The sequence below is a fragment of the Colias eurytheme genome, chromosome 15, assembly GCF_061535395.1.
Source record: "Colias eurytheme isolate Ceu_HAF_F1 chromosome 15, ilColEury1 Martin Lab GWU primary, whole genome shotgun sequence".
NCBI lineage: Eukaryota > Metazoa > Arthropoda > Insecta > Lepidoptera > Pieridae > Colias > Colias eurytheme.
In genome coordinates, this window is record NC_142994.1 from 4,766,630 (window position 1) to 4,788,153 (window position 21,524).

The 21,524-nt window shown below is 32.9% G+C and overlaps 1 protein-coding gene and 7 non-coding genes across 8 annotated transcripts; 7 read left to right on the forward strand and 1 right to left on the reverse strand.

Moving 5' to 3' along the window:
• Nucleotides 1–3,708: 3,708 nt before the first annotated feature.
• Nucleotides 3,709–3,797, forward strand: TRNAY-GUA (transfer RNA tyrosine (anticodon GUA)). The gene is given in 2 exon segments: nt 3,709–3,745; nt 3,762–3,797. It is a non-coding gene; the product is annotated as a tRNA-Tyr (tRNA).
• Nucleotides 3,798–4,258: 461 nt separating this feature from the next.
• TRNAY-GUA (transfer RNA tyrosine (anticodon GUA)) lies at nt 4,259–4,348 on the forward strand. Its single transcript is given in 2 exon segments — nt 4,259–4,295; nt 4,313–4,348. It is a non-coding gene; the product is annotated as a tRNA-Tyr (tRNA).
• Nucleotides 4,349–4,848: 500 nt separating this feature from the next.
• Nucleotides 4,849–4,937, forward strand: TRNAY-GUA (transfer RNA tyrosine (anticodon GUA)). Its single transcript is given in 2 exon segments — nt 4,849–4,885; nt 4,902–4,937. It is a non-coding gene; the product is annotated as a tRNA-Tyr (tRNA).
• A 379-nt stretch (nt 4,938–5,316) lies between these two features.
• On the forward strand, nt 5,317–5,405 carry TRNAY-GUA (transfer RNA tyrosine (anticodon GUA)). Its single transcript is given in 2 exon segments — nt 5,317–5,353; nt 5,370–5,405. It is a non-coding gene; the product is annotated as a tRNA-Tyr (tRNA).
• Nucleotides 5,406–5,768: 363 nt separating this feature from the next.
• Nucleotides 5,769–5,857, forward strand: TRNAY-GUA (transfer RNA tyrosine (anticodon GUA)). Its single transcript is given in 2 exon segments — nt 5,769–5,805; nt 5,822–5,857. It is a non-coding gene; the product is annotated as a tRNA-Tyr (tRNA).
• Nucleotides 5,858–6,243: 386 nt separating this feature from the next.
• On the forward strand, nt 6,244–6,332 carry TRNAY-GUA (transfer RNA tyrosine (anticodon GUA)). Its single transcript is given in 2 exon segments — nt 6,244–6,280; nt 6,297–6,332. It is a non-coding gene; the product is annotated as a tRNA-Tyr (tRNA).
• A 639-nt stretch (nt 6,333–6,971) lies between these two features.
• TRNAY-GUA (transfer RNA tyrosine (anticodon GUA)) lies at nt 6,972–7,059 on the forward strand. Its single transcript is given in 2 exon segments — nt 6,972–7,008; nt 7,024–7,059. It is a non-coding gene; the product is annotated as a tRNA-Tyr (tRNA).
• A 12,510-nt stretch (nt 7,060–19,569) lies between these two features.
• On the reverse strand, nt 19,570–20,931 carry LOC149902257 (uncharacterized). Its single transcript, XM_090109770.1, has one exon. The coding sequence runs from the start codon at nt 20,888–20,890 to the stop codon at nt 19,649–19,651; it is 1,242 nt and encodes a 413-aa protein (XP_089965896.1). The 5' UTR covers nt 20,891–20,931; the 3' UTR covers nt 19,570–19,648.
• Between the last annotated feature and the right edge of the window lie 593 nt (nt 20,932–21,524).

Here is a 21,524-nt window from a genome sequence, read left to right on the forward strand (position 1 = left end):
AAAATGATCATTACTGCTGTTATAATTAAAAAGCCGTGACATGTTCTTATGAGTTAGTATATTCAGACTGTGATTAATATTTCCGTGTGACAGCTCATTGTCCTATTCTCTGAATAGCATAAAATTACAATTTGATATCTATTTAAAATGGGGTATTAAAAGGTGTGTGATTTTCAGCAAAATTAATCAAATAATTTTTGGTCACTAAACTATTGAGGACGTGATTTCTATACTCTTTTGATATTAGCAATTTTATAATATTATGTATGATGAATGTTTTTAATTACAAAAATATCCTAGTCATTTCATATTTTCTTGTCTTAGTCCTGGCTCCAAAATAGTTGTTCGATCCTCGGTAAGATCTTAAATTATCCTTCTTAAATAAGCAAACTTCTATTTTAGATCATTGTTCTATTAGATTTCTTATACATAACAAATATCAAAACTAATTGAACAACACAGGTAATATGATACATGAAAATCTAACTCAATAAACGCTAAGCCGATGGATACTCGTAATCCATATCAGTCAAGTTTAAATCGCAGTGGCAAACGAAAATGTCAACTTGTAATCTATGTAATTAAGTGAATGTCAGGGAGGTTTAGTGAGCGCTTCGAGTGACATACTACGCGATATAACACCATTATGTTACTTAACGTTACAGCTAAACTGGTTCATAATAAATTGGTTTACACTTTGAATAACGTTATCACATTTAAAACGCTCATGTTGTAGAATGTACCTAGTCTCTAAAGTATCGCTGATTATGATTGACGCTCTATCACAAAAAATATTACAAAAATTATATTATATTATATTTTATATTATAATATATTCTTAAGGGAACATTAATTAAAAATGTAATTTAATTGCTTATATAGAAAGTATGATAAAATCTGGCCCCTGAATATTCAATAACCCTTTTATGACTGTATGAGCCTTCACTTAGGTAGTGTTATTAAAGCAACCTGCACTATGAAAATAATTATATTCTATGCAAAAAGGAAATCTAATTGACGTCGCCAGACGTGACTCCCGAGACATAAGTGTAGACGTAGATCTCGTAAGTTAACTGCCACTAAATGAATTATTCCGGCGCGGTGGCGCCCTCTGTTGACGGAGCAAACTTCGCTAAATAGTTTCGTTCCCACTGCTATTATTGTTCAGAAACTGTCGCAACTTGCCTATACAGTGACTTTGTCTCTTAGCACAATACGTCCTGATAGAAGCAGCTATTTGAATAAGTAAAGAACTAGTGGGAGTACAAATCGGCATTTAAGAATTTCTTCTCCTTTAGGGTAAGTCCGGGGTAGTTGGCCATAGTTTTTTCTAAGCTCTATCAGAAATGAAATACTTTTGTTTTTGTTATTGTATTTATTTTTTCTTAAACATTAAAGATTCAACTATGATATTCTAAACATAAAAGTAACAATTTCTAATAGGATCACCTTATTTATTTAAGTTTTTAAAAAATCACAGTTGGCAATCTCTCCCGAGGTGTCCGGGCGTGATGGCCATGGCATGAGAGGTAAGATGGCCATAACTTTTAGTCCTATTTTTGTAGTTTTAAGTCTTCTTTTCTCTTCTTCGCCGCGTTCTTTTTGGTTATTGTCTCCCCCTTTTCAGTTGACGTCACTGTGGGGACCGCTATAGAAGCTTTTTCAACATGTACGTGTCCTGCACGACTGTTTAGCTGTAATCCAGATTCATCCATGTTAAATACGCAGTAAGGAGATCACGTCATCCATCGATAAAGCAAAGCCTTTAGCTTGCTTTGTTTTGATAAAAGCAACAAATTTCTTCTCGTTTTCTTCTCCAAATGAAGTAGGTCTCATTGGTCCTTTCTTGACATATTAGATTAGATAGAGAGTAAAATTTCAAGGTTGCGTCATGACATAACCGTCACGACATAGAATAAGGTGACGATTTTGGATCTTTGATTCTTGCCAAAGGAGATTCACTTCTGACACGTGTGCTCGGCACACATTTTTGTTTTTATTCTTCAATCTAATGTTTTTCTAGGTATTTGGTACTGGGGCCCGGGCGCGCATACGGATAAGCTATCATTACAGATTAATAGCTGCTTTTACCGATTCTTCCGACCTCTCACAGCCACTGTCTTTCACTTGTATTTATTAGGCGTCTAAAACAAATATATAAAAATAAATCAATTATTTGTATAAAACATAATTTTTATATTATATCACTATGGCCATCATCTACAGACTAGAATTGGCCATCTGTCCTTATATTTCGGGAGAGAAGGCCACATCAAAAACTAAAACAAGTAATGACATGAAACCAATAATTTTGAGGTAATAACGTAGCACTGTTCGTATACTTTACAATAAATACAAATATAACCATTATTTTAAGAAATTAACACCACCGTTGTGAAAAACAGTTGACATCTAAAAAATATTCAAGCTATTCGAATCAAAAAACAAAGGATTTACTTACTTTTTCTTTGTTTTTCGCTTATTTTTTCGACGTACCTTTGCCCTCACGCACGACGCGCAGCGAACTAATCGCTAAATAGTGACACCTATTGAACAAATCCCTGAAATATTTCGATAGGCCATCTCTACTTTATGGCCATCTACCCCGGAATTACCCTACTAGCTTTATTAAAATAAAAATATTTAAGTATATTATTATTCTAACATATTATAGCAATAAATGGTTTTAATATGATAAAATATACTAACACCAGTAATTAGCTACGCAATAAGTATTTACAATACAATACTACGTAATACAATGGAGTTCTCTGACGAAAACTTGAATAAACAGAAACGCGTTTGGTCAATAGCTGATATATTAGTACTTGTAAACCTTGTTCTGATGAATTCAAGTTATATGTCCGATTTCATATTTATGACGTGAATATCCAATTTATAAGGATATACATAATATACCGTCTTCATTAATTATGAAAGGCGTACATATACATGACAAATTACATCAATGACAGTTATTTTAGTGCATTATAATTCTTAACCATCATCTTCACACAATATCACTTAGAAATTGGACATAGACAACGCATATCTAATTTCATATGACAATTCCAAAGCAGCTTATTTCACACGAGCGCTTCCAATTAATATGTTAATGTAAGAATATTCGGGGTTACGATGCACCGGGGTGCAAGACGCAGTAAAATCCGCTCAATCGTAATCTTGTTGGAGATTACCTCTCTGCGGCTAGTTGAATTTCGGTTTGAATTAATTTGCAACTACTTTAGATGGGTTTCTGATTTTGTGTCCGTCGTCGTCTGACACTTGCAAGAAATTAATTTGTTATTAATTATGGGTTATATTTTTTAAAACGACCCTCTGAACTCTTTACAGTGAATATAGGCACAAAATTTACAATAATATGACTACTTGGTAAACTTTAAGAAAATAAAATACTTTGCAGACGTGCCACAAAATTTTCAACAATATTTCTTTATAATTAGCTAGTTATAAGTTATTTAATAGACAAATACCTCTATCTACCAAATTATAAACTGCAAATATGGTTTTATAAAATAAATATAAATGAAGAAAATTGCCCCATCTACCTACATCTATAATATTATTATTACACAAGATGCATGCAAATTGCTTATCAATATTCTGTTACATGATAACTGGATTACCTTTCACCTTGAATTATATTAATAAAAAAAAAACTACGAGTTTTTTACCCGATTACGTATACCTTCGATAGCTCAGTTGGTAGAGCGGTGGACTGTAGAGGATTAATAGCTGTCATCCATAGGTCGCTGGTTCAAATCCGGCTCGAAGGAAATTTTTATACCGAATTTTATTAAAATTAATTAGAAGATAAACAAATAAATTAAAATAAAAGATATTCTTGAGAGTTTTTATATAGTCGCTCATTACTGTATATTTTTTAAATTATTTTATTAAGATTTTTGGAAACTTTACATTCTATATCACTCGTAACATACTTATTAGAATATCAGTTACGTGTGTCGCTGCCCTAATCGACTTAGATAAACTTGGCTCTATATAAATATAAGAGCAATTATCGAAACAAGGACCTGCGAAGTGTATGTTAAAGATCATTATATTTTGTACATATCTATTGCATTATATAGTGGATATTTACCACTTGTATGTTCTTGAAAAATACTATTATTCCAGTAAACATCGTAAATGTACAGAATACGAAAGGCATTTTCCTTTCTAAGACTTTCACCGCATAAAAAAATTAAACTAATTATTTATTAAACAAATATGTATACCTTCGATAGCTCAGTTGGTAGAGCGGTGGACTGTAGATGTAAGTATATCTGTCATCCATAGGTCGCTGATTCAAATCCGGCTCGAAGGATTTTTTTGCTCTAGCTCATTAAAAATATTATGTTCTGTTCTTCCATTATATAACAATACATAGAGCATGTGTGTTTTTAATGTTTGTGAAAATTAAACTCAAATCAAAAAATTACTGAATGAATTAAAAATTTCTTTCACTTAAGCAAGCAAGTTCATGTCACATCGTACTTTCTTTCTACTGTAGAAAAAATATTTTTTGATCGCAGGGGCCGTATTAAGCCTTACCTTTTATTACCAGACAGTTTACCATGGCTGATGAATGCGACGATAATATGCCAGTCAGTTCAATTCCGGGCGTAAACTGTCTGGAAATAAGAGGTCATAATGCGGCCCCTGTACTGTTTTAATACAATCTTTTAATACTCATATTATGATAATATAGCTAACGGACATTTTTTTTATTACAACACACAAATGACTTAACTAGCACAGATAATGACGGTCACCTTTCACTCGAATTACGAGAAACAATACATTGAATTTGTAACATTATACAAGCCTTCGATAGCTCAGTTGGTAGAGCGGTGGACTGTAGATGTAAAATAACTGTTATCCATAGGTCGCTGGTTCAAATCCGGCTCGAAGGAAATTTTTTACATCTACCCACAAAAAATATCGAAAACACCTACCGAAATATCTCCCAATAAGTCTACATCATTTTGTTGATTAGACTTAAAATATTTCTATGCTTTGACTGTCCTTCAAATTTGTTATTTCTATTTTATTAAATGGCGAATCTAAAATTAAGATTTTACAACAGAAAATCGTAATAAATACATCGGTCCATATACCATACTAAAGAGAACATACAAAATATACAAGAACAAATACTTAGGTTACTTAGATGTACGTGAATTGGTTTAAAAATTGGCTTCAAATCCTCGAGATGTGTTATACTCGTAATCAGTAAGCACCTTTCACTTTGAAACACTTTAAACAAACGTTTTTTTTATGGCAATATATGTGCCTTCGATAGCTCAGTTGGTAGAGCGGTGGACTGTAGATGCATATTAACTGGCATCCATAGGTCGCTGGTTCAAATCCGGCTCGAAGGAAATTTTTTACATCTACCCACATAAATTTTGCAATGTTTTTACGTTATTTAGAACAAAAGAAGAGTAGAGTTCAACAAGAACAACCCGCTGAAAATTTAGTGACCAATGCTCAATCACCATAAAACGCAACTCGAAAGTACAAATCGATAATTTAGAGATTATTTTGCTTTCTTAAACAATTCTCAGATTAAGAGCAATAATGATTTAATAAACAATTGGTATTCATTGTATAAAAAAGTTACAAATATACGAATTTTAATCTCTACTCAACATAAGTGACCTTCTGAGTGATAAAAAGGAGGGCACCTTTCACTTGCACACTTTATAATATACTTATACGCAAAATTTAAAGTAACAAGCAAGCCTTCGATAGCTCAGTTGGTAGAGCGGTGGACTGTAGATGTATAATAACTGTTATCCATAGGTCGCTGGTTCAAATCCGGCTCGAAGGATTTTTTTACATCTACCCCCAAAATAGTTTGAGACAACAACATAAACTAAAACAAAAAAAACTTATCTTTTGCTGTTAAAAGTTAAAATTTGCTTGCATGCTTTTTATTATTTGACAGCCATTATATTTTTGGAGAAAAATACTTCTTTGCTGTGGGTTACTCGAGCGTTACTTTGCATGAAACAAGTATTAAACTATCATTTCGACAACAAATGTTTTCCATTATTTATAAACAAAACAACTGATAAGGAAATCATTACATAACATTGGAATTTTAATCACTTTCGTAATCTATCTTCATTCAGAACGTGCTAAAAGGAGGGCACCTTTCACTTTTACACTGATACAAATACGAATGTATACGTATAATTTGAAGTAATGTATATACCTTCGATAGCTCAGTTGGTAGAGCGGTGGACTGTAGAGGAATTGAAGCTGCCATCCATAGGTCGCTGGTTCAAATCCGGCTCGAAGGAAATTTTTGCTCACATTTACATTGAGTATTATTATTACATACATTAAATAAATAAAAAAAAATGTCTTACTTTTAATGGTCTTATACTTCATGCTACTTTTGAATATTCTGCAAATTCAACAATAGTTGAATTTTATTGATAAGAGGAGTATAATAATGCCATTGTTGATTTACTTTCTTTTGTTTTCCTACAAATAAAGGATTGACATGCAAATTCAGGCAGGTATTTGAAGCTTCGTGAACTATACCTATTTCTCAGTTTTGAAAGAAGAATAGATGGGTGATAACTGATAATGTTATACATGAATACAAATTTAATTATCCGTAAATTGTTTAAACAATTGTCAAAAATGTGCCAGCCATAAAGCGTTAACACACACATTTGCAGTCTCTACAGTATGACTGTCAAAACGATAATTTTGTATGGAACGTGTCCGGGGTGTGACTAAACGTCCATGCGTTCGAATAAAATATAACGCATTTTATTAAATCATAAATGATACTAATTAAATGATGCAACCTTTAATGCAATAACTCGATTATCTCCACATGTGCAACATTAAAGTGATAAGTGAACACCTTTCACCTCTCATTAAATTTTATAATTGTATTAAATGCTTTTTTCGCCAATAACGATATACCTTCGATAGCTCAGTTGGTAGAGCGGTGGACTGTAGTTGGTTATAATGGCTATCCATAGGTCGCTGGTTCAAATCCGGCTCGAAGGAATTTTTTTACAAAAATAGTTAAAAAAATTTAAATGGTCTCGTACCCAATAATCCTTTTAAGCTGTAAAAACCTTTCAGAATTCGGAATCGAATTGAGAACTAAATAAAATACCAGAATTCTATGCAATACGCATTATTATAATGATTCATATATTATTTCCTTTTAGACTAACAAATAACTAAACGCGTAACTGTACGTACGTGACAAACTCATCATTTGACTAACTCACTATCGAATAATTCTATGTAATTATTCACATTGACCTATTGTAATAGGTAGCTATGAAATATGCACCAACATTTCCATGTCAAATTGACAGGTATCATAGCAAAGGGCACCTCGTAAAGATCAAACATAAGCTCGTCAAATAATTCAGGGGTATTCCGCCACTTAGCATAAGGTCAAACTGACATTTCGTTCAGCATTTACGCGAAAGGCAATTCATAATGTTGACGGGATGGTTGGGTAAACGTCACGCAAGAGGTGCTTTAGTGATGGGATAGTGGAGTGGATATCGATATTATATACATCGATAAACAATGGATTGGTCACATGATAGCACCGCATTACTAAGGTGAATAAATACTCATAAAGCATGATAATGTGTGACTATTTTAGTTTATGGGCGATTTAATAATATGTTTGTGGTTTTAAACATAACCAGAAAATAAAAAAAAATAGAACATGTACATAAAGTGCTTCTTTCGATTCACTATGCTTTGAAGTGTTTCTGTTATGTTTGCGAAGACATATTATCTAAAAGATTTTTGTTTCAATATCGACAAAGCCAAGCAACTAAGCAACTCACCAACCCGTAAGCGTATAAATAAAATGGTAACTACTGGATCAGGAAACGGCCTGTCGTAGGCTCACTTAAAATATTTAGGTTCGAGTTAGGAAGTATGCTTGATTTAATTATAGTCATTCTAACTGATGTTAGACACGAAACGCAATCCACTGCAATAGATGCACGATAAATTGTTAGACTTGTAAAACAAAGCTGTATCACTAGATAATCATTGTTTCTTATACATTTTTGCAGTTACACAAAATAAATAAAATATCCTGCCATTTTTCCACAGACAGGCAATAAATCTCATCTCGTTAAACAATTTGACCCATTTAAACTTCAAATCCCGTGAAGAAAACGTTACCCGAATCCATTCAAGTCGTATCATTCAAAAATGCGTCTCCTAATTTACGGTTGTACTAATTAAGTCAATCTCCCATAAAATCCCCCTTTCTTAGCGACTCGTCTCTCGTCTGTAGTCGCATAAAACGCGAGAAAACCTAATGCCATTTCACGGCGGAGTAAACCTTTCTGTTGGAGTTAACGTCTATTTAAACTTGGCTTAAGTTAATCGATCGAGAAGGCCCTTAATTATGGCTTTATCTACGAAGCAATGAGGATCGAAGCGAGAGGATTTAACTCAGCTCGAATTAGCAGCATTAAGCCAAGTTCACAACGTGGGTAAGACGTTAACTCCTTCGTACAAAAACACTGCAAGAAAGTTGTAATTTAATCAACAATTTTGAAGTTCCAAATTCAGTCCTAAGAAAGAATCCAACGTTTTACTATACAGTACTACAGCACATCTTATCGATTTAAAAGACACAGGGAGGGTATTTTCTTCGCACCTCTCATATGATATTTTAACAAATAATTAATTGTGTTAAATAAAAATGTGCTAAGCATAACTCGATATTAGTAAAGTAAACCATGAAGCGACGGTAGTCTGTGCGAATTAGCGTCAAACCGCTAACCTGGAGTGTCACCACGATATTAATATTCATAATCGACGCTCCTTGCATGTTATTATAGAACGTGGTGCGACGAAACTTGGGATGTTAATTAATTTTGGCATGTTTAATAGAGACGTTTCAAGTAAGAATAACATTAACTGGATTTTTAATGTCGTAATCTTAATCGTTTTTGGTAATCCAACATTAATAATTAACTGTAGTAGACCAGTTGTTTTTAATACAATAAGTACTTGTTAACCGAAACCGTATTATGATTATTAAAAATATTTCGAACAAATAAAAAATCAGAGCATTAAACTTCATGTTGCAGAGTGTGTCAAATCAAGATACATAACAATTAATTTATTGCTGCATTGTTTTACACACCTATAAGAAATATAATTCCATTTATGCATTGCTTGAAATATGAGGAAATGCGTAATAAAAACAGATGAGAAAACACAGATTTCGCGTTAAGTCGTGTGACTTGCAGTTCGCGGCTCCCCGCCGGGGCCACAAACCCTAATTATGTCTGAAACAATACCGCACCTTATTTTTATCCATTTTGTGCTCAATCATAATTACCAGATTCATCCTCGGGGATCCGCCGCGAAAAATCATCATCCGTATTCCCTTAGTACCTTTAGGTATACCTTATATTAAAAGGAACGTATTAGTTATTTCAAATATTGTTTCATGATAATCTTGTCATAGAGCATATAAAGCAAATTATTTTTATTGGCTTCCAAATTAACAAACACTTTGTGCCATTTAAACTCTCAATAAAACTAGGGTTCATAAAAATAACGAGTTCGAATTCGATGTACCTATTACCCAAGCAATTCCTAGTCAATCGGATATACGAAACGCATTGTGATACAATAAAAGCCTTTGAAATCAAACAACAGCTCCATAAAAGCGCGCTATTAATTACCTCAGTCTCGAATATTTATCTTTTTCACGGTAAACGCTTTGTGGGAAAGGGAAGCTTTATATTTTTTTCATTAATACCGTCGAAAATGTCAAAGTCACTGGGTGAACCATTTACTAGAAACATAATGTTAATTAATAATCACGTAAAAAGATAAAAATATGTTTTGTGAAATAATTATTTACTTATTAAATCCATACTAATATTATAAATGCGAAAGTAACTCTGTCTGTCTGTCTGTTACTCAATCACGCCTAAACTACTGAACCAATTTGCATGAAATTTGGTATGAAGATATTTTGATACCCGAGAAAGGACATAGGCTACCTTTTATTGCGAAATATGTACCACGGGCGAAGCCAGGGCGGACCACTAGTAAATATATAAGTATGCTATATATTTACTGGTAGACTATTTAAAATTTATTTAACTGATGATTTTAACTCGTACAACATTTAAGTAAATCTTTAATGATTATTCCTTTGTATAAGTGTCAGTCAACCCATTCTCTTGTAAACGAAGTGTATTCTATTGGAAATTCGTGTCACTTCACAGGGGTGCCCGGGAATCGTCAGCGTGAAAATCATTCATTAGGAAAACCTGTAGGAAAACATGGACTTAAAAGATTTCCCGCTCGAAATCTCTCGTTAATTATAACACATTTCACGGACGAACGGATAGAGTTTGGAAACATTATTTTTGAGAATTTAGTCTAATTGTTAAACCAGATTTATTTCTCATTCAATATGATGCTTTTCTCCATTTTTGTTTTGTGAAATTTGTGAAGTCGTAGCTATAATTATGTAGATTACATCTGTATGATTGTTATATTATAACAGAACAATTTTGAAAAGCCCTCGGCTGCAAACATATCTCCTACAGAAACTGGGTTCGTAAAATAAACAAATTACCTCTGTGTGAGACTAGATATATGACTAGACAGAGATATCAGTTCTCATAATGGAAGCAATCATTTTTAATTGTAATAATTCATTTAATAACACAATCAAAGGGTAAATCGCTACCCAGCCTGGGTTTGATAAAATTTTATTACACGGACAAAGCTCACTTAAAATTAGCGTTATTAGCCCTCGCTCATACAAATTGCCTCTTTTATCCGAATTTATTGAAGGTAATTGATTTAATGCGCTCTTTGTTAACGATTATCTTACCCGTATAATTGTTTTTCGATAACCATTCAATTAATATCGTATAATGATATGGATTTAATACATAATATTATGTGACTAAGATTTCTATTAAGTGTATAAATTAATGCAAATAGAGAAAATGTGAGAATTTAAAAGTAAAATTAGAAACTTTATTTCATATAACGTAATAACTACAAAAATTGCGCCACAATAAAAAAAAAATTAATGGTTCAGTCTGTGTTTATTAGCAACTTATTTCAAAACTTTACTGTTCAGCCTGAAACAACAACGTTACAAAATTAGCCTCTTAATAACTGGCTAACGGCTCAATTGGGATTTTTTAAACCCACAAGTCACCTGTGGCAATCAGAACTATAATTTCCGGTCAGTTCGAATAATTGCCAGACGGCTGTAGGCTGTAATTATGGCAATTGCTATAATTGCAACACTAGCGGTTCAATATCGTATGAAAGGGGTTTTAATACTTTTTCTGTTTGAGTATAATTTACAACTCTGTCGTGTTGACACGGGGTACCTATAATCTATAGGCTAATTCTAAACAAATGAAAGTGTTAACATAAACAAAGTTTTAGTTAACGTTAACATAAAGTTAGTTCAATGACAACTTATTTGTATAAAACTATATAAGCTGAAAGTAAACATATACCTATTTAAAATAATTAAGAAGTACATTTTGGACAATAACATCACCATGTTGCTGAAGAAAATCTTTTCGAAGAAATCCTACAGATTATATTTGTTTATAAAAAAAACATATTTTAAGCTAGCTACGCTTAAAAAACTATTTGATTATTCTTAAAATAACATTACCTACATTCGCTACGCGACAAGCAAAACGGGTGAAAATCAAGGAAAATTTCGCGGCTTTATCTTTTCCCTTTAATTGTTGGCAGGAGTGCTATCTCGAGGTTTACTCACTCGGATTGCGGCCAATAAAATGTTACAACCCCTTTGTCGGATGCCGCTTATACCGCGCTTTTGTCGCCCGTGTACTTGCTTATTATTGTAGTTGTAAAATATTATTTGCGGTTTGTTTGAATAAGCGGGTTAATGTTTTAAACATGTTCTATTCAATCCTTTTCAATATATAGAACTTTTTCAGTACCTAACTGAAACATTCTCGTAATGTATATTGTCAATTTATAACAAAATTTAATATTTTATTCGAATGGTGCTATAATTATTAAATAAAAAAATAACAATATAAAATAGTAATTCCATAGTTTGTGAATACAGTTCAGATTCACAGTTTAACTTTCTTCCTGCCAAGAAGCATCTTAACATCATAAACACGTATCGTCTATTTTGAATAATTTAGTTTGGTAGGCATCCTCGCGCTTTCCGAACAACTATAGAAATCCGCGAATACACATTTCTTTTGATATGTGAATAAAACGTGACTTCCTGTTATGGTATTGGTGTGGAAAAAGTCGGATGTATTGTTTTCATACGTTTAAATATATTGGGTAGGTACCTAGTTATTTCGAAAGTGTAATAAATATAAGCAACATAAACTTATGAGAGACATTTTAAAATATAGGTACTATAATTACAGATAGGCTGAAATGCCTTTGTAAGATTCGTAGATGGAAGTATTAAGTTAGTAATTATTACAATTTAATGCAGTATCTAAATATTTTTAAAATAAAATTAATTCTAGTAGAGCCTTTAGTAAATTCGCATTGTCAAAAATTGTGTTCAAATTTGTTATCGAATCGACATCACGGATATGTATCGAAATAAATAGCCCTTTATTTATGTGTATCGTTTGACACCGCAGCCTTTTGTGAAAAAATCTCACGTTCGATACGCTCTACGCATCGCGATCTGTATGACTCGCGACGCACGATTTTGTAGAGACGTGACGGAATGAGGTCGATAAAAAATATTATATTAATATCGATAATTAAATATAACATAAATAATTAAATACCAGTACAACACAACTTCTGCTTGTTTTGATTGACTTTTCTGTTAGATTAAATGAGAAATAATCGTGAACTAATGAATTAGTTACACTTACTCGTAAGTGTAACTAATTCACTAATATGTATTGTTATAAACCCTGAGGTGATGTGAAAGTGCTTATGAAAATTTTTTTGCTTTATCGCGCAAAAACAAATTAATATATCCTGCATGAATGTATCCTAAGAATCTCATGATATCAATGAATTGTCACCATTAGCCAAATTATTACTTATTAATTATTATGCTAAATGTTATAATTGCTAATCTTTCACATTAACTTATAACAGATAAAAACCACACATCATACTGCTGGCTTTGAAAGCCTCATTACCCCCTCTAATAAAAGCAAAGGAAATATTCTTCACAAAATAATCGATTAAATCAGCACATCCCTCATATGAATAAAAGCGAATAGGCTTTGTCAATAGTTGGGTTGGTATTTGCGAGGCAAACAGGTCGCTTCTGCGCGGGTAGGCGCCGCCGCAATCGCGTGCCCTTGTCAACACGATTGGGCATTTCATTCTTTTAGAGAAATTTCATTGTTTAAATGTAAAACTGGGAATATTCCAATTGGCTGCTTTTCACTACACATTTCAATTCAAGATATTGTAAAATTAAGATAGAAACAGTTAAAAACTACTAACTATATCCTCTTAACCTTAATGTAATAAAGAAAACATTTAAAAGCTCTGCAGATTTAAAAAAATATGAACAGTGTAAAGATGTAACGTTGCTATAAATAAGGGACTGTAAGTAACAGTGTTGTGAGAATGATTACATTGCACATTAGTCTTGCCCCACAAAAACATCCACAATTCAACAAAAACAAACGTGCGGATTGCCTCTGAGTGATGGTAATTTGTCAGGTGTGTAGAGCAAAGAAGTTCCACTGTAGATAATACACCTCTACCAATAGTTTATTTTGTACTGAACTGTACAATATTGTTGATATAAGTGAGAGAGATAATATTATATTAAAATTATATACTTAAATCAATTAAGAATTATGATAATTAATTAATCTAAGTATTCATTTTATTTTTGCAAGAAATAAGTTATAGATGACACATGTGACAAGATAACTAACTCTATCTTTTTATAATAAGTATAGGAACTCTAGCAGGATATTTTCTGCATACAATAGTCAATATGTGTATATGCCTCTCAGAGAAAACTTTTAACCTCAACCATGTATTATTCTTTGGTGAAGTGCGTGGGAACAATTCGCGGAAGAACAACGCGGTTGCTCCCGCTAACGTCTTGTTCAAACAGAATGAAATATCTTAACGCGTCTCCTAATGGTCCTCATTTATTTCCCTCCCGAATCTCGCACTGAACGCTCCTAATTATTGCGTTTCCAGTAGGGTTATTAAGTTTTGGTTTAAATGAGAAATGGGCGCATTCGTTCCGTGCTCAACGTGATATCTTCTCGCGCCAAAGGTCTTAAAATTTAATTTTAGATCATGGCGTTATGATGTAATTAAATAAATCGTCGGCGTGCTTGTTTTCAGTAAATAATTTTCAGCTTCACTAGTATTTTATGTAGAGATTTTAATATAAAGTAACATGATATCATTGTGATAATTTATTTTTACTTATTTGTTTATTTTATTATGTAAATTTACAGATAATATTTGCTGTTGTACCATAAATTATTTCATGCTTATAAATTGAAATAAAAAACACATTTTAACTATCAATAGATTTTTTTCAATCATATTGTAAATGTTCAAAATCATGTTAACTAAACGAACCATTATCTACCTATGAACCATTATCTACCTATATAAACTGATTATATTGCATTGCTGCTATATCGCTCCCATAATGTGATACAAAACTTTAAGGCAATTTAGCCGTAGGCTTAAGCTCATACATATATTGTTTAAAGCCCCTGGCATTAACAAATATCTAACTTTCTTCAGATAACTCGACGCTGCGTCTTAAACTTCTCTAAGAAGATTTACATACTTAAGCGTTTGGGTAGAAATCAGTAAAATAACAAATTTAGTTAAAGAATATAATTTTGCAATCTTATAAATTAATAATTTATATAATTCGCCCAATTTGTAATAACTGCCTATGCATATGATTCACTTTAAATAAAATTATTTAACATAGTGCTTGTGTTAAAATTAAAAATAAAAGGACTTTCTATGTATGCTCTAGGATTCTAAATATCATATTTACTAATTCATATTTTAATATACCTACTAACTTGTGGTCTCGCCAAATGTGACGTACCTACTTACCTACTTCTACGAGAAATTAACAAGGAAATTACACACATTTCAGAGTTTCGTAGGTGTGGAATTGTTTATAATTCCTGTACATACATCAGTTATCCAAAGCAGTCGGGCGATTCGTAGCCACCTTGTAGCTATGCGAGCGTTACGTGGTCTACGAGTAACACATGAGAGGATACTCTACCAACAATATTATATTGTTGTTGTAAAGATAAAGATATATCTTAACAATGTGTCTTGGTAATTCTATACAAATACTGTTGCTGTGTTTTGTAAAAATGTACACGTGTGTGTGTGTGTGTAAAAACGTAGGTACTTTTTAAATACCTACCTATTACGTTTCTCTTATATAAAGGTATAATATTATTAAAATCATTAAACCATATCATAAATCCCTCTAAAATGTACCTATATCTTCCACTTAATAATAATTTTACATGTTATACGAAATAGAGCATATTCCCCATAGTTCGATAGAGTGGCCTCAACTCAAATGCTTGAAGACCGCCTCAAGGCACGAATGCCTGGCAAGACAAACCGAAATCTTATCAAGCGTCCGCCATGTTGGTCTCGTTAATAAGCAAAACTACACACAAGGGCCGCCATAACTTACCTGAAGGCTGTTTGTGGAACATATTGCGCGGCGCCATTGGCAAACACTTGTACTACAAACTCCGATAACTTATGGACGGGCGCGGCCCGATGTTACTTTATTACCTCTGGATAATTTGTATTAGTCCGATTGAATAATTATTGTTAGAACACCACGTATTTAAGTATACTAGTAGCTGTTGAACGACTACCATCCAACAGCTGCTTATGGATAAATCTGTAAGGGAAAAATATAGGAGAGAAGGTTTAATGAAATGATGATGATGATTGATGACTTACAGTTTCCTCTATAAAGAAAATAAACAAAAAAGAAGTGTATTTTGCTGTATACTGCATATCATTAGCTGACGAAGCATGCTAATTTCTTATCTCAAATTGTAAATGTTGTCTATGATCACAATTTCTAATTAATATTTTATAAAAAGGTGCCGAATCCAAAGAACCAATTTATTTTCTTACCCTCTTATTTAAATAATGTTTGACAAAAGGATTCTTATTAATAAAAGCGAAGGCGGACAAAAAGAACTCTTATAAATGTTAAAGAGCCTGTAAATGTGGCATTTTCTTTATAATAGCGAAGGAATTTTAACCCTTCACAATATAAAATGAATGAATTTTTCAACGGCTCATTTCTACGAAAGGTTGGAATTGCATCAATTTAATTTTGAAAGCGCTTTACACGAGCGACTTCGATTCAAACAAATGCGGGGTGATGAATCTCATGGGAGCGGTTTATTTCATAGCAATTAGTTAGCTACAGGCAGAAGATTCGTCACGAATGAACGAATACCCCTTTCAGGAACGCTTTAAATGCTACGACGCACTCGCGATGTATCCGTACCTACATTATTTTATACTGACATAAAATAAAAATAAAAATAATTGTAGTCAACTTGATGCTTCTTTATTTATTACATATGGCAAAAACAGCATGTAATATTACGATATTGGTTTTAATTTGGAAAAATATTCAACAACCAACTGCATACTACGCAAGTATTTATTGAATGGAAAACTTAACCCATAAATCGTCATAGATACGACATCGTTTATCGAAATAAACGATATCGTATCGTACGGTATAAGTATTTCCATAAAAGAAGACCAACTTGTTCATCTAAACTGAGTTGTCGGGAAATCTGTAACAAAACGGCCGTTGAGGCAAGTTCAGACAATAAACAAAGTCGGAGATAAGCGAGTTGCGACTTCATTGTTCTGCCGGGATTCCACGATACTGCGGCTGAGAGGGAGTTGACGCAATTATTAATAAAATTACTTTCCTTGGAATTGGCATTTAATTCTAATTCTTCTTTTGTTTGTATGGTGTAAGCAGGTACTTTCTTAAGTTCAATAGGCATTCTTGTAGCTAATTGCTGTTTTGAAGAAAAGTTCTTATTTTACTACAAGTCGTAGGTAACTGTAGTTAAAATACGTAACACGTACGTATACGTAAAAATAAGTAACACGATAATATGTACAGATACACATATGTACATTCTCTTTGGCCTTAGAAAATGTCAAATATCCATAAAAACTAAAAGGTTTGTGACTTCCTTTTCCTTCCATTTCTTTCTATTCAAGAAAAATGTTACCTATTTTATCTTTCTTTTCATTTTCGAGAGGCTTTGTGATTCAATTTTTATCATAAAGTAACCAAAAAGAAAAAAGTTATTATAATAGTGTATTATAGATACGTATTAAATATATATTGACTAATCATCTTATTACAAGCATTCCCAACCGACGAGACCCATCGAAAGTTCGTTAAAGTAATGTCACTCTATCGTACTTCCCCTTTTCAGACGAAAGAGATGAAAATAGGAATAAACTTAAACGAAACAAGGACAAAAGCACCGAGATAATATCCCATAATCACAGTTTTGTTTTCCAATCGGTACTAACGATTATTGGCGTGTTATTCGGGTGTCGTTTTGAAATTGCTTTAGTGTAAGACAAGTCGTTATCAAGTCTAATAAAAAGAGAATGGGTGATTCGATTAGTGTGCTTCGAGGTAATTATGTATTTTACAACTTGTTTCCCTGTTTATTAAGGTTATTATTAGTTTTTGTAGATACAATAAATATTGCTACATGAATTATACCGTCGTAAAACGACAAAATAAAGTCTTGTAATTTATTTGAGGACCTTAAATTTCTATTTATGCTTTCCTAGTTGCAGATAAAATTGCATATTCACTTTGGGGTACACGAAAAATTGTAAATTAAAATTTTGTCCTCGCTTCCCAAAACTGAATGGAAATTACAAAGGATTGGTGAAATTTTCAAGTAGTACTACTATTAATTTATTACAAAGTAACATACAACAGAGGTTGAATATATTAAAATTGCAGATTGGCTTATTTTTGCTTTAGTTGGAATTTTAATATATATGTACTCAGTTAGTTGGGTAAAACTGTATCTCTAACAATGTACCTAGCTTTAATATCTACGGTTGAAACTACATTCCTCATATTGATGGGTTTAATGCCAAGTCATAAAAAATATTCGCTGTATAAATCTATGAGCGGGATAGAGGTGAAACCTACTTTTCATCTTTCCTTACCAAGCAGATAGAAAACGTTACATGATGTTATCAATTTAAAAATATAAAGATAACATCGGTCGTAGCAAAAAAAAACATTAAAATACCCAATGACATGAATATAATAAAATATAATAACTTGCACATCCACCGGAATTGGACATATATTTTATAAGGACTTTAACGGGAGCTTAACGTTTAAATTAGTTTATTCCCCTAAAGCAGAACCACAGGGAAGGGTTGGAAAATTTAAATTACAAATAAAAGCACTGAAAAATATCTACGAGTGGGTAGTGCCTCAATAACGACTTCCCTTAATTAAAGCCGAAAGAGTAATAAAGGGAATTAATCTGTAAACTTGAATGGTGTTATTGTCAAAGACAAAGTGAGAAGTGACTGCATAACAAGCCATCAAAGATTTTAATATTTATTTTTCACTCCGCTGACAATTGATGGGTTTACGTTTCATAGCAAAAAATATTGCCACAAATGAGAAACATGTCAATTTCCTTATACTCAAAATTAGTTCTAGTTACATTTGGCATAATTGAAATTCCCTTCGAAGTAGAAATTCGACAAAAATAATAAAGAAGTTTGTTAGAAGACAAAAAGACCTTTCAACAAACAAATCTTCTACATACCTACAGTATACAAAGCTGTAATTGGTCATAAGAATTTCGACATGAACTCGACCTAATACAGTATATTAGGCTTGGTCCATATTGGAAGCTTCATATCGACCCCGATTTTGTACGTCAGTCACGCTCCAATGGCCGAGCCACTCAACTGTGTCAGATGCTATATTGAAATATGTCAGCCGATTGGGTATCCGTCCGACATGTAACTGCCCCAGGATCCTTCACATCAAAGTACCTGTATTTGATCTGCATATGCTTCTCTGAATTTTGGATATCAGCATATTAGTTTGCAATGTACTCGCAATCCGATACGTTGTATACCAACGTATCGGATTGCGAGTGTATTATGGATATGCTTCTGTTGCAAATTAATAACCAATATTGGATACTTAGCTATATTAAGTGATTATAATATATTATTATGATTTATAAAATTATATTGCGTGTTTAATTAAATCATCCCCTATTTTATTAGGAGATAACAAAAATACAAAAAAATATGAGTTTTATTCAAAGACTCTACAGAGAGACTGCAGACTCTACAGAGAGTAAGTATCCAATTTTGAGGTAGGTAAGTTAACGAAAACACTAAGTAACTACATACCATATTATAATTAATATCAAATTATTATTTTATTCAATATCATATAATCACATGAGGTGAGGTCGCATGCTATAATTGCTTAATTTTAATCATAAATAAATATTATTCTTAGTTAGTTAGATGTAATTAATATCTATGTTCTTTTATAGTTATAAACTAATCTATTTATTGTACTAGCTTGTGCTCCGTCTCTTACAGGCAAGTTGTAGTACGTGTCATCGTAACTTGCGTATCGTCGTGTACTTGGCTTTATATCAAGTTGAATATAATCTCCCTCTTCCGTTCTTACCTGGCCACTTTCTTTTCCACTATACCTTGGATCTTCGTAAATTGTTATCGTTTGCTTTCTATGAGCAACTACGGGTGCATTAGCAGGGACATCTGCGGGAATCTCAGCAACTGGAGAAGAACGGGACTCTCCATAACGATAACCGTAGCCATGGTTAGGACCGTGGCCGTAACCACCATCATGTCGTATACCGTGATCGTCATAGTAACCGGGACCGCCATAATCTCGCCCCCAATCAGAATTCCTGTCCCAATCGCGACGCTCATCCCAACCGGGCTCTGCCCAGTCTCTTTTGTCTTGCCATTGATTCCAGTCCCAACCAGGATCGTGGTGTGTTGGTGGAGCGTGATACACGTGAGGCTCTTTGTACTCGCGACGATCGTGAACATTACCTCTGTCATAATAATTACGACCCTTGTGATGTTTATTGTAGTTTTCCAAGTCTTGTAAATAGTGATTTTTTCCATAATCTTGGTGACCTATTCTTTTGTCGCCTACATCGGCATGTCGGCTGTGACCTCCGCCTCTGTAATGATCCCGGAGATATTCGTGACCGTTATTGTGAGAGCCTTTGTAATTCCTGCCGTCACGATTGTCGTAACTGTTTAACTTCTTATTATAAGCGGATTGATCACCTTCATCATTGAAATCATCAAAATAAGTGCTTTTGTTAGAAGATTCATCTTTATGGTAGGAATTTTGAAAACCTTGTTTATGGTGGCCCTTTTTGTGTCCTCGTTTATATCCATTCGCGTGACTATCTTCGGCTTGATCTTGTTTGACGTTTGATCCACCATATTCATCACTTTCTGATTCTGATTTCGTATCATGATCTTTCTTCAAATATTTTAGATCATCGGTGGTTTTCGAATGTTGATTGGAGTGATTGTCATTTACGTTACTTTCAATGTGATGATCTTTTTCTCCCTTTTGTTTTTCTAATTTTACTATTTCAGCACCTTCATTATGTGATAGGTCTTTCGAATGTTCTTCTAAGGCATCTTTGAGTACCGATGAGCTCACCCTTGATGTCACCAAGATAACACAAATAAATAATGTTAAACGTTTCTTGCACCAACGCACCATTTCATTACTTCTTTATAGTTAAAACATTTAAAGCGACTCCTTTGAACTTAAAATCTATAGTAAATGGAATTTGTATTGCGCAAGTTCATTTATACTGACTCCAACTATGTTAAATTTCGCGGCTATTAGGGCACAATAACAGGAAGCTCCCTGCGTAGAGGGTACAATGAGTACCCAAAAAGAATAACATAGTTACTTTGACCGTGACATGACGATTTTCAGTGAAGCTAGACTCTAGAGTACCGTGGCCCGAGCGTCATGGAGGTCAATCGTTATTCATTGAATCATTTGAAATAGCACATTTTATATCAAACACTATATATTAAACTTAAAAATAAGCTAATGTTAAACTTTACATAGTTTGTCCCTGATTAGAAATTAGTGTTTGCTTTACAATTTTTCCTTAAACATACTTAGTTCAATTATTTTATGGTGCATTTATGTCCAGTGTAAAATGCAATTTATTTTTTTATTATTTTATTTTATCCTCATACGGCCGAAATTAATATTCAATCCAATCTAATATCTGCTAATATCTAATATATCAATTTGTTGACCGAAATCAAGTGGTCTTTATTGATTGTGTACGGTTGAATTTTGGTTATCTATAATAAATAAATAAACTTAAACATAA